Here is a 12,636-nt window from a genome sequence, read left to right as displayed (position 1 = left end):
GTATTTGATTAAAGCTTTTTGTATAATTGTAGTATATTAATCGATCTCGTCGTGGAGTGTTCGACTTGGTTAGTGTTTCTGACTGGTTTCTGACTGTTCAATAACATGACGTCACTAACTTGTAATCTTGTTTTATGGTAACGTTAAATATATTTTTAAGTAGAAGTGTTCTTTACATATACATTCGATAAATTGGAAAAATAAAAATGGAAATGCATATGAAACTTTTTGGTGGTAATGAGCCCAAGTTGTAACTGGGTTTGAAAATATGAAAGGAATCAATATTAATTGGGCTGTATATGATATTAAAGCATGAATATGGGTTACGCCCATTTGTTATTTACATGTGAAGTGTGAACCAATCCTAAAGCGATATCATATAGCACACGAAGATAACAATAGTACAGGTACAACCAACCTACAAACACTGACTTGACGGCATCCACATCTTCCTCTGGCTTATAATCGGTAGTGTGTTCAACATTGCAAACTCAACGGTGGCAACTAAACACTAAGATTGCGGTCGTAGCTTAAAGCTAAGGACGATATTCAAACGAGCATAAGTTTTTTTTTTGTTTGTTTGGAAAAACAAAGGCTATAGACAACTGATAATAACAAACTTGCAAGTATGGCATAAAGGACAAAGAAATTGTGAGATAGCAGTGAAACTTTTAAATGAGGTAAGGCTACGAGGGGTACTATTTGAAATATATTATATCATAATTTTAACCATTTTTTATTTTAAAAATCCGAATTTAGACGTGGCATGCTGGAAAATGAAATAGATAACAGTGAAATATGTTACACCTTATTAACATGAAACAGAAAAAATGCATAACTATTTGCAATAGTCTCATTTGTACTCTCTTGTTACTTTATGTGATGCGTATAGTTTTAAGTGGGGATTTCATTGTACATAAAATATTCATGGCTGAATAATATCGATTCATGTATATGAATTTATGTTTAAATCTTGCTCAATCAGTTTAGCTTTTCACATAATTGTCATTGAGTCGATCAATAATCATGAAGCAGGCAGTAATAACCTTTGTATACCACCACAAATTATACCCCAAAAAAAAACTTTTTTATATAATACATCTGTTGGTCAAACTGTTTCAGTCAAATTTATAAGATGTATCGAAAAGTCAAATCAAAATACAATTTCCCGTGATGTGAAATATACATGGTGTCATGGTGAGTCTATATATATATGCTATAGTTTTCTATAGTAAGCTATTGATATTATTCATTATATTCACATAAAATAAAAAGAAGGAAAATAATGTAATATTCGAAGGAAAAATTAGTTATTTATTACCTACATGATGTAATTAAGTATTAAGATAACTACAGTAGTTAAGTTTTGTTTTGCTTAAATGTTCTTTGGCGAGGGACCAATTTTATATTTAAAAAGGACGAGCTATCAACAAAATTGTATAACTGAGAACAAGAATCAATCCCAAAAATAAATAAAACTATATCGAATATTGACACTTTTGATAATTATACATCAAAATAATAATGTTGAAAATTATCAAGCATCAATGCATGGAGTAGTATCATTTAAAAATGGATGCCATTATGGTGAAGAGCTACGAGACAAACATGCCTAAGAACTTGACAGTCCTTTGTATTTATTACGTTCCTAATTACAATGCTACGTAGATGTAGTAGCCAGACCTGTATCCTTCATATAAATAAATACTCATATAATATGTCTCAGAACGTAAATAACAACAAATCTACTAAATATTGTCGATAGTCATATAATGTAAGGGCGACCAAGTATTTAAACCATTAATGATAAAATTTTGAACCAAAAACATGGTTGAGATTGAAACAAACATGGTTCAAATCCGGAGCATCGTCTTCTCCGTTTGTCAGTAATCACAATATTTATGCTTCATTATATAAAATTGATTAAATCATCTGTTTCATGCCTTGATATCGATGAATGTGAGTTTAAGAAAAAAAAATCATCTGTTTCACAAGATCCCTTAAGGCACATAATGTTTAGTACATAGATAACTCTGGTTTAATCAGTACTAATAAACTAATGAAACTGGAGAATACAATAATCTTTTAAGTGAAAAAAAATTCCCCACGCCAGAAAGAAACAACAACATGGCTTCACGTTGTAAACAACTCCCCGAAAACTTCCAACTAGCTAAGCTTAAACCTATCTCTACTTATTATCTCCGACATATATTTAAGCCGTATATGATATATACTAAACTAGCTAATACTACTAAAAAATGATATTTTCAGTTTTTCTTTGCAGAAAAGAAAAATTGACGGTCATCAATTTAAATCACTTGCCTGAACAAGAAATGATTGTTAATGTCATCAATCCATCCTATTAAATTTAAAATTTTTGTTTATGAATTTGAAATAATTACAAATCCGTAGACATAATTAAAGATGAAGACTCGAATGTATATGTGTATGCGTGGTTTCATATGTATTTATGTTTTTGGCAGCCTGTGGTTTCATATAAATATCAAAAATTTACAATTTGAGAGAAAAGATGTTTATAATTAATGAAGTTGGTAGGATACCTAAAAAGCGATGCAAAATTAAATTGAAAATATTTGTTTCCTAAATGGTCATCCTCAATTTACCCAACCACTCTTCTGACTAACTTCTATTGCCTTCTTTATTTCGCAATTCAATAATAGACTAGACTCTCTCATATATATATATATGCACGTATTGACGTATATAATTTATATAGAAAATACAAATTGATTTTATTTTTGGATCACCAGAAAGTTATGCGTGAAGGTTTCATAGTCTAATTAGACCACAAGTTGCTGAAATAAAATAGAAAATTAGACCAGAAGCTGTTTCAAATTAATGAAGATTTTGTAGATTTTCTTACCGATTCGTGGATTAGTTACAAATCATAATCAAAATCAATTTTTTTCTTGCCAAGTTAAACGTATGACGTGTCACCTCATTCGAAAATATAAGCAGTAACTGCGTCATTGATATTATAATAAATAAAATATATTTTTGAAAAAGCTAGGGTTTAGGAATGACGACCTGTTTCTGTTGTGTCTTATTAAAAGCCCATCTTCGTCTCCGCCACTCATCATTCCCTCATCATAACACCATCATCACCATTCACCAACCTCTCTCTCTCTCTCCTCTATCACTCTCTACAACAAAAATTTGTGAATCTGCTAAGATCGATTATCATGAGGGTTAAGCTATTTCAGTTGAGGGGAATGTTGTCTGGATCGAGGATATTATAGATATATACATGTGTATGTTAATGATTCAAGTGATCATAGAGAGTATCCTCGGACCAGGCTTCATCCCCCCCAACATGTTATTGCCTCTGATCACCATTTATTGTTACATTTTTTTTTGTTAATTACTTGCGCAAATTACAAAAGCTTGGTTTTTGTGATGACTTTGAATCTTTCTTGCATGGCTTCTTAAGAGTAGATTTACGGATCCGTCTATGCTTTTTGCTTTTTGTTTCGTTTATTTGTATTTAAACTAAATATGCATTTTCAAGCTAACGAAGTATTTTCTATAAGATATTTCATATGAATAAAATCTTCAAGGTAAAGATTACAGTTATTTATTGATTTATGTGGTGTTTATCTCTGTGATTTACAACTAGTTTAAAATATTGTCAAAGACAACTCAATATTTTGAATAGAAAAAGATAGAGACACTTTTTAGTATTTTGGATATTGTATCTGATTAGTTTAAAAAAATTAAAAATTTTAGCACTTATAAAAAACCTTATAATACGTTTTAATAGTAGTATATAAAAATATAATTAAAAATAAAATAAATCTAAATAAAACAAAAACGATTATAGGAATTTGAAAATAAAAACGATAAAAAACTTTGAAAATCTATTTATGTTTAGAGCTAAAAAATATTAAAAAAAGAATAACTGAAAATATAGGATAGAAAATGACGTGGCCAATAGATTGTATAATTGTGTTGTATGCGGAATGTAAGATAATTATCGTTATGGGCTTTATTCTTGTTGTGGCGGTGAGAGCGGAATGTAATTGTGTTCACGACAACGGCGAAAAGCCGGAGAAGATATGATGGCAAATCTACTACATAAGGAAGAGAGAAACTAGATTCGGAATCTTTTGGAAGTAATTTACAACTGAAACAAATAAAGAAAGAAAGATACCTTTTGAAATCAGAGAGCCTTCCCTTTTAGCTTTCTGATCATCGTTATCCCCCCAAACAACGAATTCAATTTTGTTGTTTTTCTTCAGAAATCGAACACACACACAAACACTCGACTAGATTACTTGATTTGAAGAGTGGAAATCAAGATCATCTAAGTAAAAAAAGAATTAGAAGAGAAAGAGATAACAAACTAACGATCTTCAAATTGAGGGAATTTCGATCGATTAGGTCTCTCTGGGGTTATAAACACGTCTCACTATGTATCACAAAGACACAAACAATATTGAATGGAAACAAATAAAAGGAAATCTTTGTAACGGAAACGGGGACAAAAATAAATGAAATGGGATCAATATGGCAGACGAAATTCCTAAAGTACCCCAAGATTATAGAGAAGCTTCCGTTATCGTTCGTTTCTAAATAAGACTGACTTTGCAATGTGACTTCTTCAATGGCCCATCTGTCTTACAATCTCGTATTAGGCCCAATTATGTTTAATTGTAATTCTGCTTTGCTTAGAGGTTGTGCTTTTTTTTTTTTTTTTCACTGAAAGATATATTTTATATTCAAGACTGTAACCAAATATACAAAAAGTTAGGATCAAGGACAATCATTCTAGATCAACCACAATGAGTATTACACTAAGCAATACTTCTTTCTTTCTCAAAAAGATGTTTCAGCCAAAAAGGAAACCCGGTTGCTACATACGATTGGCGGCGATCCTCCATTGTCACGCTCTTGGCAATAAGATGAGCTCCAAGATTAGAGCTTCTTACTTCACCACACAATTCCAATCCAAAAAATTACTTAATTCTCCCAACAAAAAGTGAATCTGAAATTTATACGAAGGCCAAGACGGCAGTCGCGTAACAGCTCCAATTAGATCATTGTCTTCAGAGGCAAAGATGATTTTATCAACTCTGAGACTTTTCATACTCTCCATGGCCCATTGCCAACAAAGAAAAGTAGCATCAAGCTTGCTATGAACAGATGCAAAAGATCTTCTAGCATGAATTAGGACCTTACCGTGTTCATCTCTCAAAAACCCGCGCAGCACCTCCAATCTCACCAAATCTATCCCATGACGATCTAATATTGCATTTTAACCAATCATGGGGAGGAGGAGACCACTTAACCTTAACCGAAATGTGAACAGCTTGCTCATTCACCAAATCCTGATTCTCAAGAACTTGAGCAAAGAACCATTGATTGGCATCCTCTTTAATCTTCGCAACAGTTTTTGAGATCGCAAATCTTGTCCCTTTATTAATTACCTTTTTCACAGAAAAAAATAATATTCTGAAAATACACTTCCATGGAACACTTCATCAATTTGAAGTAAAAACAAAAAAAATGATGTTTTTTTTGTTTCACCTGATCAATCAAATATTTTTTCTCATTACACAATCAAAAACCTCAAATCCATTAATTTTCAAAAGATGGAAAAAAAATATGAATTGACTATGCAATATTACACATTTTCTTATTATTTATACATCGAATTTTTTCATTCCTTATGGGAAAAAGGGAATCAGGTTACTTTGACCGAATCAATAACCCAATGTTGACCATCGGTTTTGACCTTTAACCGGTTAATCTCTGCGAACAGATTCACGGCTCTCCTCACTCCTCTATTATCCGCCGCCGTGAAATAATCGTGACCAAATATAACACCGCCGGGTCGGAGTATCCGAACCGCCCGGTTTATATCCGCCCATGCCGAATTAAAATCGTGACCCGCGTCTATCTCCACCAGGTCCGCCGTCACTCCCCACTCACACAGCTTCTCCAAAGCCGAACCGGTCGAGAAAGGAACCGGCAATATCGAACCGGAAAAATCCGAGATAACCACGTTTTGCATAAACTGGTACATAAGCAGAACGTCACCGTTAACCAAAGCCATGTCCTTAAACCGGTCTCGAAAACCGGGCCAGCCACGGAAGTCGTCGACGCATAGAATCTGAGTCTCCTCGAGCCCAAGTCGGCGCGTGAGATTCGCCATGTGTATCGCCGACGCGCCGAGAAAACTCCCGACTTCGACGATCGTCTTAGGTTTGACTCGGCGGATTAGATTCTCGAAAACGGCCCCGTATGATCCCCAACCTTTGATTCTTTTTGGCCGGAGAAACTTCTTGGCGTGCGGTGGTGGGAAATCGATGTACGGAGAAGTTCCGTTAAAGATCCGGTCAATAACAGTCTGGCGAATCAATTCCGGCGGAACAAGATTGCCGCATGGAGTCGTAACTCGGAAGTTGTCGATTGAACAAACTTGAGGTTTTGTCGTTTCCACGGCTGTCGTAGACGGTGGCAGCTGCTGCTGCAGCGGTTGATGATAGTGGTAGGCGGAGAAGTAACCAAAGGCGTAGGTTAGAACTATGACGATAACGTACGCAGCCTTGGTTTTCAAGAATTGGAAGGCGTCGCGTTTGTGAGGAAGACGACGATCCTCCTTCATGGTCAAGATTTCTGAGAATGAAGAATCAAGTAAAAACAAAATAGGATTAAGGAAGGATAATTGTTTTTGTTATTAAGTTTATATAATTCGAATTATGGAAATTTATTTATGATTATTTTGGCGGGTCAGTTTGTTGAGACGTTTAAATACAGTCGGATAAGGAAATTGCTCACGTCGTGATCTAATTTATTTGTATTTATTTGACTTTACGTGTCTAGAAAGCTACATGTGATGTAGTCATTTACAATCAAAATCATTTGCTTTAATCCTTGACTTAATTCATTCTGTATTTCGGGTTTTATGAGTTTAGAAAAACCATATAAAACAAAAACTTATTTAACTCCCCTAGACCTATTAATAAATGAAACTACGAATCTCTAATCTTTAGTGTATTTACAGTTTTCCAACGAAATCATATGTTATAACACGACACGACCTCAATAGTCAATAATAAGTAGAATCATGTTTTGAACATGTCAAATGCAGCACTGATTCGAAAGAATAAAGAAAAAAAGAGTTTTGAATCGTAATTCTGCAAGAATTAAAGTGTAGTGTTTAATATATGTGGCATTCGCCGAGATCATCTTATAATAGAGTATGTGTCATACGCCGAAAACAATGTTGGACACTTGGACCTTTCCTTACTGATAAATAAATAAATTCATATCAACTAGCAAATTAGCATATTACAGGTTTTGGTTATAACAATTACTCGAGCTAGACGTATGATGAAATTCAGCAAACTAGTAGATTTGCTATTATATCTTCCCTTGTGATGATTGTAGTTTTGTCTCTTAATAAAACTAGTAATTAACGTTTCAGAAAACAATGCCCATTTTGGTAATTTCACAGAGATTTATCCAAAGTTTTTAAAGAGATAAGACGATAGAGTTGGACGACCGTCTTCCACCGTTGAATTCTTCTGGAACTGGAGTCCACTGTTTAAGCTTCACTGTCTCTGAATCGGCAAAGGTAAACGTATCAATTATTCTACAAACCCTTTTATTTTTCTTTTGAATTACCGTCTTCATTGGTTATATGATAACTTGATAAGTAAAGCTTCAATAATTGAATTTGATCTGTGTTTTTTTGGCCTTAATACTAAATCCTTACATAAGCTTTGTTGCTTCTCCTCTTGTGAGTTGAGTGTTAAGTTGTAATAATGGTTCACTTTCAGCTTTAGAAGAAAATGGCATCAGGAGGTAAAGCCAAGTACATAATCGGTGCTCTCATCGGTTCTTTCGGAATCTCATACATCTTCGACAAAGTTATCTCTGATAATAAGATCTTTGGAGGCAAGTTCTGCTCAAGATTTATCTAGTTTTGTGTGTGTTTTCAAGTTAGGGACGATCTTAATGGTTATCTTCTTGTGAAAATTTCAGGGACTACTCCAGGAACTGTCTCTAACAAAGAATGGTGGGCAGCAACGGATGAGAAATTCCAAGCATGGCCAAGAACCGCTGGTCCTCCCGTTGTTATGAATCCCATTAGCCGTCAGAATTTCATCGTCAAGACTCGTCCGGAATGAGAAAATAATAAGTTCAATGCTTTGATTTTCAGAATAAGATGAACGATGACGATGTTTTCTAAATCCGAGCTTGTACTAAATAACAATACATTACAACACGGTTTGCGGAACTACTCCACAGTCTATCTTCTGTTAAAAAACTCAAACAAGCTATTGCAAAAAGCCCTTACGAGACTCACAAGTCCTAAATATCAACAAAACAAAGCTTCTTTGGATCCTTTTCACTTGCCATCATCTTTTCCTTGTCCATCTGCTCCATCTTGCTTTCCTCCTCTAAGCCCCACTGTTAGCAAAGAAAGAAGTAATGGATACAAGTTACAATTTATGAGATTGAGTATTGTCTTAATAATGTAAAGAGAGTTACCGTTTCCTCCAAGACCGGTTTCTGGTTGTTGCATCGCATGCTGCATCCCGTTGTTGGTCATACCCATTGGTCTAATCCCCATGTGTCCTTGCATAGCTTGCTGATGTATCTGCTGCTGCTGTTGCGGATCCTGAAACTGGAGTGGGCTACCAAACTGTAAAGGACCCCTTGGAGCGAAAATCCCTGCAGGGGATGCTTGTGGGTGTTGCATGAAGTAGCTAGGTGGTTGCATCCCAGAATGCGGTGTTGCCATCTAACAGAAATCATACCCAACAGTAAGCAAACCCCCAAACAACATTAAATTTCTGTGATAGATCGCAATTGAGTTTTATCATCACAAACAACCTGGGCAGCGACAGCTGTAGATGGTGAAGGTCCTGGCGTAGGTGGTGGGGGTTGAGCATCAGCAATTGCAGCAAGATACATCAAGTTCTTCTGGAGAAGAGCTTGGTACCTGAAAATATAACAGAGCAAAAGATAGAATAACTATATAAACCTCACCATTAATAATAGTAATTCTAAGCTTCCATTACTATCTAAGAGACATAAGAAGATGGATAGAAAAGGTGAGACTTACTGGGCGCACTCAGCAAGTTTACCGAGATTCTGGTTTTCCATGATGGCCATAATCAGCTTCTTGTTCTCATCAAGGTACTGCGTTTAAGCAAAGGAAAGAGAATGACAAGGAAATGACGATGCAGCCTATCATCTTACCATGGAAGACATCAAGCCAAGAGAAAGTACAAAACAACAACATCAAGCAAGCATCTAACTTCAATGTCCATTCTTGAAAACCGGATTCAAAGTTTCCTGACCCACCAAGCATCTACTAATTTCCTAGTCCTAGAAACTGTCTCTTCTCATCATCACCAACAACAGACTCTCAAGTGTTGTGGAATTAACGAGAAAGATTCAAATGAAAACCCTAATTGCCACCAATTACAGTCAAAAGAGTATTACTTGCACTCAGAAGCCAATGATTTTGTCAGTACAAAAAAGCTCTAAGAGCCTCCTAAGTAGTGTTGAACAAATTAAGAGAGAGGGAGAGATATAGGGTGAGAAAGAAGGAACCTTTTGGATCTGTTCGGTAGTGATGTTGTTAGCAGGGGGAATCGACGGAACCATCGGAAACATTTGCGGAGACTGCTGCTGCTGCATCTTCTTCTTCTTTACTACTTACTTTGCCCCAACTAAACCCTAATTTCGTCTTCCCCAAAAAACCCTCGACAAAACCCAGACCGATCCAAACGCAGGAAATGATTGCAAGCTATATCTATATATATTATAGAGAGAGAATCCTGCAATTTATTACTTGGATTCACCTGGATGTCGAACCACCTCTGTGTGGATTTTATGACCAAAAATGCCTCTGTCTCTCTCTCTCTCTCTCTAATTTGTCTTTACAAAACTCTAAACGAAAACATAAAACATTAATTAATACAGCAACGAGCAACCTCTAACCAAATTAGAAAGTTTTGGATATATTTGGGCCAATGGGAAAAAAGGACATATTTGGGCCTAAGACGGTTCTAAGGCCCATGGACCATCGAGAAAGTTACATTGCAAAGTACTACATTGAGTCAGTTTCTTCCTTCTTCGCCTAAATTCGAAATTTCGAAACCTCAGACACACTTACAGAGAGACCAAACGGTAACATACAGTAGCTTCTTTTTCTTATTCGTTAAGAAATCTCACGTAAACCCTTCGAATTTCTCAAATCTTCACTCGGAATCTGAAAAAAAATGGTGAGTGATCTCCCGCTTGATGAAGATGATATCGCTCTCCTCAAGAGTCCTTATGTAAGCACCCCTTTTAGAAGAAACCTTTAATTTATTTTTTCTCGAATTTTAGTCTTTACTCGGATGTCGCTTGTGATACGTTAGAGAACAATTTGATATTTTTTACTGTGTAATTAGAACAAATTATGTCTTAATTGGTCTTAGATAACCTTAAATTGGTCGATTTAGTTCAATTTTGTGTAAACACTCTTACTTGGATTTATCTTCTTCTCTATCTTAGATAGGTGAAATTGTTGAAGAAATTGGCTTTGTGAGAGAAAAGCGCATTGCTCATTGTATTGTTCAGTGTGATGATGGTGGTGATGAGGACGTCAACTCTGCTCCAAACATTTTCACTTATGATAATGTGCCTCTTAAGAAGCGCCACTACCTTGGGACAAGTGACACTTTCAGAAGCTTTGAGCCGTTGAACGAACACGCATGTATTGTATGCGATATTGCAGACGATGGTGTAGTACCTTGTTCTGGGAATGAATGCCCTCTCGCTGTTCACAGGAAGTGTGTTGAGCTTGATTGTGAAGATCCTGCAACCTTTTACTGTCCCTATTGTTGGTTTAAGGAGCAAGCTACTAGATCCACGGCTTTGAGAACAAGGGGTGTTGCAGCTGCGAAGACCCTTGTTCAATATGGATGTAGTGAGCTGAGGAGTGGAGATATAGTCATGACGAGAGAAAACAGTCAACTAGAGAATGGTTCTGATAATTCACTACCAATGCAACTACATGAGAACCTTCATCAATTACAAGAACTGGTCAAGCACCTTAAGGCTCGAAATTCCCAGTTAGACGAGTCAACAGATCAATTCATTGATATGGAGAAATCTTGCGGAGAAGCTTATGCTGTTGTTAATGATCAGCCAAAAAGGGTACTATGGACAGTCAACGAAGAGAAGATGTTGAGGGTAAAACCACCACACTTTTTTCTTGAAATACACTTTTAGCTTAAACTTATAGTATATGTTTATTTTGGATAGGAGGGAGTGGAGAAATTTTCTGATACAATCAACAAAAACATGCCTTGGAAGAAGATTTTGGAGATGGGAAAAGGTATATTCCACACAACTCGTAATTCCTCCGATCTTAAGGACAAATGGAGAAATATGGTGCGTATGTGATTCCTTTCACCATAAAATCCTTAGAAGTATTAAATGACGCATTTGATATCAAAAACATTAAGACAAATCCTAGTGACCTTTTGAATTGGCAGTATAGTAGTGTGACGACTTTGATGTTAGTCCTTCCTTGTAATCGCAGTTTCGGATTCCTCCGTGTAGATCTTTTGGTAACAGTAGTCCTTATAGATGATGTTCGCTTTGTATCCCTTATGTTGATATTAAGAGAAGATAACGTGTCTTTTGTAGTAGCCGTCCCACTCTGTTAGTCTTTTGTTTTGTACCCTTCTTTAAACAAAACAGAGGATTGAGAAAAAGAGAATCATATGGGAATTATGGATATAATTTTGAAGAACTTAAAAATAGGTTAATCTTTTAAGACTATGGGGAGATAACTTGTCGCACAAGTACCAAATGTTTCGGAAACAAAGGTGAAAAAATCTACAAACTTAACAATAAAACCACAAGTCTTCCATTTGTACGGAGGTTAATAATAATTAATACCAAATAAACGACAACACTTGAAGTAGTCAAAACTTTTATAGAATTATCTTGATTTGGTTGAGGTCGAGATTGACATCATCATCGTCGTCGCAGAGATCGGAGATCAAAATGGAGAGGGAAAGAAACGCAGGAGTGATGAAGAAGATGAGTCCAACAGGAACCATCCAAAGATTAGAATTTGTGGGATGGTATTTGTAAAGCCAATAACTTAGAAACAATCCTCCACATATATTCACAATCATCGAATACAAGAACACCATTGACGACGTACTCTTCTTCTCCTTCCTTGTCCTCTTCTTCATATTCGTGTTCATGCTGCTTTCGTGGTTCATTTGCAAGAGGATCTAAACAAGTTATGATTCGCCTTTTTATTAATTAATTTACTGGGAGTTAGGTGAAGTGAAAGAAAAGATGGATGACAATAATAGATTCTATATTGTTAGAGTGTATGAGTAAGTAAGTATATATGCAGTCGGGTTCCGGTTCGTGTAGGTCGGTTTAGAAAGTATATTTCAATTAAACTCGGTTTTTAGTCGTTTTTCTAACGAAATGTGTTTGGTTTTTAGAGATTATTTATGAGCAAAACTGAGTTTGTGTTTGGGTTTTAGATAGGGTACCTAAAACTCGATTAAACATTTAGACCAGTTTCCAGCTGGTCCGACTCCGATTTAGGTTGGTCAATGTATGAAAGGCAAATCTAAA

The 12,636-nt window shown here is 35.6% G+C and overlaps 4 protein-coding genes, 2 long non-coding RNA genes and 2 other non-coding genes across 13 annotated transcripts; 4 read left to right on the top strand and 4 right to left on the bottom strand.

Moving 5' to 3' along the window:
- Positions 1-1,915: 1,915 nt before the first annotated feature.
- Positions 1,916-4,724, bottom strand: AT1G08765. 2 transcript variants are annotated; one of them, NR_143417.1, is made up of 3 exons: positions 4,369-4,534; positions 4,172-4,253; positions 2,921-3,164 (listed from the first exon to the last, which is right to left on the bottom strand). It is a non-coding gene; the product is annotated as an uncharacterized misc_RNA (transcript). The 2 variants fall into 2 exon arrangements; NR_143416.1 differs by having other exon boundaries at positions 1,916-3,164; positions 4,172-4,724.
- MIR165a lies at positions 3,224-3,334 on the top strand. Its single transcript, NR_138614.1, has one exon. It is a non-coding gene; the product is annotated as a microRNA ath-MIR165a precursor (primary transcript).
- A 691-nt stretch (positions 4,725-5,415) lies between the features above and the next one.
- AT1G01180 (S-adenosyl-L-methionine-dependent methyltransferases superfamily protein) lies at positions 5,416-6,871 on the bottom strand. The gene has a single exon (NM_100000.3). It carries the CDS (start codon positions 6,626-6,628, stop codon positions 5,705-5,707), a length of 924 nt encoding a protein of 307 aa, NP_171626.2. The 5' UTR covers positions 6,629-6,871; the 3' UTR covers positions 5,416-5,704.
- A 652-nt stretch (positions 6,872-7,523) lies between these two features.
- On the top strand, positions 7,524-8,330 carry AT1G01170 (ozone-responsive stress-like protein (DUF1138)). Of its 2 annotated transcripts, none has more exons than NM_099999.4 (3): positions 7,524-7,600; positions 7,806-7,923; positions 8,011-8,330. In NM_099999.4, the coding sequence occupies exons 2-3, from the start codon at positions 7,818-7,820 to the stop codon at positions 8,154-8,156; spliced, it is 252 nt and encodes an 83-aa protein (NP_171625.1). In that variant the 5' UTR covers positions 7,524-7,600; positions 7,806-7,817; the 3' UTR covers positions 8,157-8,330. The 2 variants fall into 2 exon arrangements, with proteins under 2 accessions (NP_171625.1, NP_001030926.1); NM_001035849.2 differs by having other exon boundaries at positions 7,530-7,600; positions 7,812-7,923.
- On the bottom strand, positions 7,578-7,826 carry AT1G04013. The gene has a single exon (NR_138632.1). It is a non-coding gene; the product is annotated as an other RNA (long non-coding RNA).
- GIF2 (GRF1-interacting factor 2) lies at positions 8,165-9,922 on the bottom strand. Of its 2 annotated transcripts, NM_001160826.1 has the most exons (6): positions 9,592-9,904; positions 9,245-9,346; positions 9,098-9,174; positions 8,866-8,974; positions 8,521-8,773; positions 8,165-8,439 (listed from the first exon to the last, which is right to left on the bottom strand). In NM_001160826.1, the coding sequence occupies exons 1-6, from the start codon at positions 9,676-9,678 to the stop codon at positions 8,378-8,380; spliced, it is 690 nt and encodes a 229-aa protein (NP_001154298.1). In that variant the 5' UTR covers positions 9,679-9,904; the 3' UTR covers positions 8,165-8,377. The 2 variants fall into 2 exon arrangements, with proteins under 2 accessions (NP_001154298.1, NP_563619.1); NM_099998.4 differs by lacking the exon at positions 9,245-9,346 and having other exon boundaries at positions 9,592-9,922.
- On the top strand, positions 9,153-9,615 carry AT1G04007. The gene has a single exon (NR_138631.1). It is a non-coding gene; the product is annotated as an other RNA (long non-coding RNA).
- Positions 9,923-10,122: 200 nt separating the features above from the next.
- On the top strand, positions 10,123-12,350 carry AT1G01150 (Homeodomain-like protein with RING/FYVE/PHD-type zinc finger domain-containing protein). 3 transcript variants are annotated; one of them, NM_099997.3, is made up of 4 exons: positions 10,123-10,319; positions 10,540-11,220; positions 11,293-11,421; positions 11,976-12,350. In NM_099997.3, exons 1-4 carry the CDS (start codon positions 10,263-10,265, stop codon positions 12,144-12,146), a joined length of 1,038 nt encoding a protein of 345 aa, NP_171623.1. In that variant the 5' UTR covers positions 10,123-10,262; the 3' UTR covers positions 12,147-12,350. The 3 variants fall into 3 exon arrangements, with proteins under 3 accessions (NP_171623.1, NP_001322664.1, NP_001322663.1); NM_001331251.1 differs by having other exon boundaries at positions 11,293-11,365; positions 12,028-12,226; NM_001331252.1 differs by lacking the exon at positions 11,976-12,350 and having other exon boundaries at positions 11,293-11,642.
- The last annotated feature ends 286 nt before the right edge of the window (positions 12,351-12,636 follow it).

Source organism: Arabidopsis thaliana, assembly GCF_000001735.4.
Source record: "Arabidopsis thaliana chromosome 1 sequence".
Lineage (NCBI taxonomy): Eukaryota > Viridiplantae > Streptophyta > Magnoliopsida > Brassicales > Brassicaceae > Arabidopsis > Arabidopsis thaliana.
Note: the sequence above shows the minus strand (reverse complement) of the source record. Positions and strands in the feature narration are given on the sequence as shown.

Bases quoted from the DNA above. Each gene is read 5' to 3' on its own strand.
- AT1G01180 (NM_100000.3), bottom strand. From the start codon at position 6,628: ATGAAGGAGGATCGTCGTCTTCCTCACAAACGCGACGCCTTCCAATTC.
- AT1G01170 (NM_099999.4), top strand. From the start codon at position 7,818: ATGGCATCAGGAGGTAAAGCCAAGTACATAATCGGTGCTCTCATCGGT. The intron at 7,924-8,010 runs GCAAGTTCTGCT...TGAAAATTTCAG, and splicing joins TGATAATAAGATCTTTGGAG to GGACTACTCCAGGAACTGTC.
- GIF2 (NM_001160826.1), bottom strand. From the start codon at position 9,678: ATGCAGCAGCAGCAGTCTCCGCAAATGTTTCCGATGGTTCCGTCGATT. The intron at 9,347-9,591 runs GTTCCTTCTTTC...GGAAATTAGTAG, and splicing joins CTACCGAACAGATCCAAAAG to ATGCTTGGTGGGTCAGGAAA. The intron at 9,175-9,244 runs GTCTTCCATGGT...GCTTAAACGCAG, and splicing joins GTACTTTCTCTTGGCTTGAT to TACCTTGATGAGAACAAGAA.
- AT1G01150 (NM_099997.3), top strand. From the start codon at position 10,263: ATGGTGAGTGATCTCCCGCTTGATGAAGATGATATCGCTCTCCTCAAG. The intron at 10,320-10,539 runs GTAAGCACCCCT...TCTCTATCTTAG, and splicing joins CTCTCCTCAAGAGTCCTTAT to ATAGGTGAAATTGTTGAAGA. The intron at 11,221-11,292 runs GTAAAACCACCA...TATTTTGGATAG, and splicing joins ACGAAGAGAAGATGTTGAGG to GAGGGAGTGGAGAAATTTTC.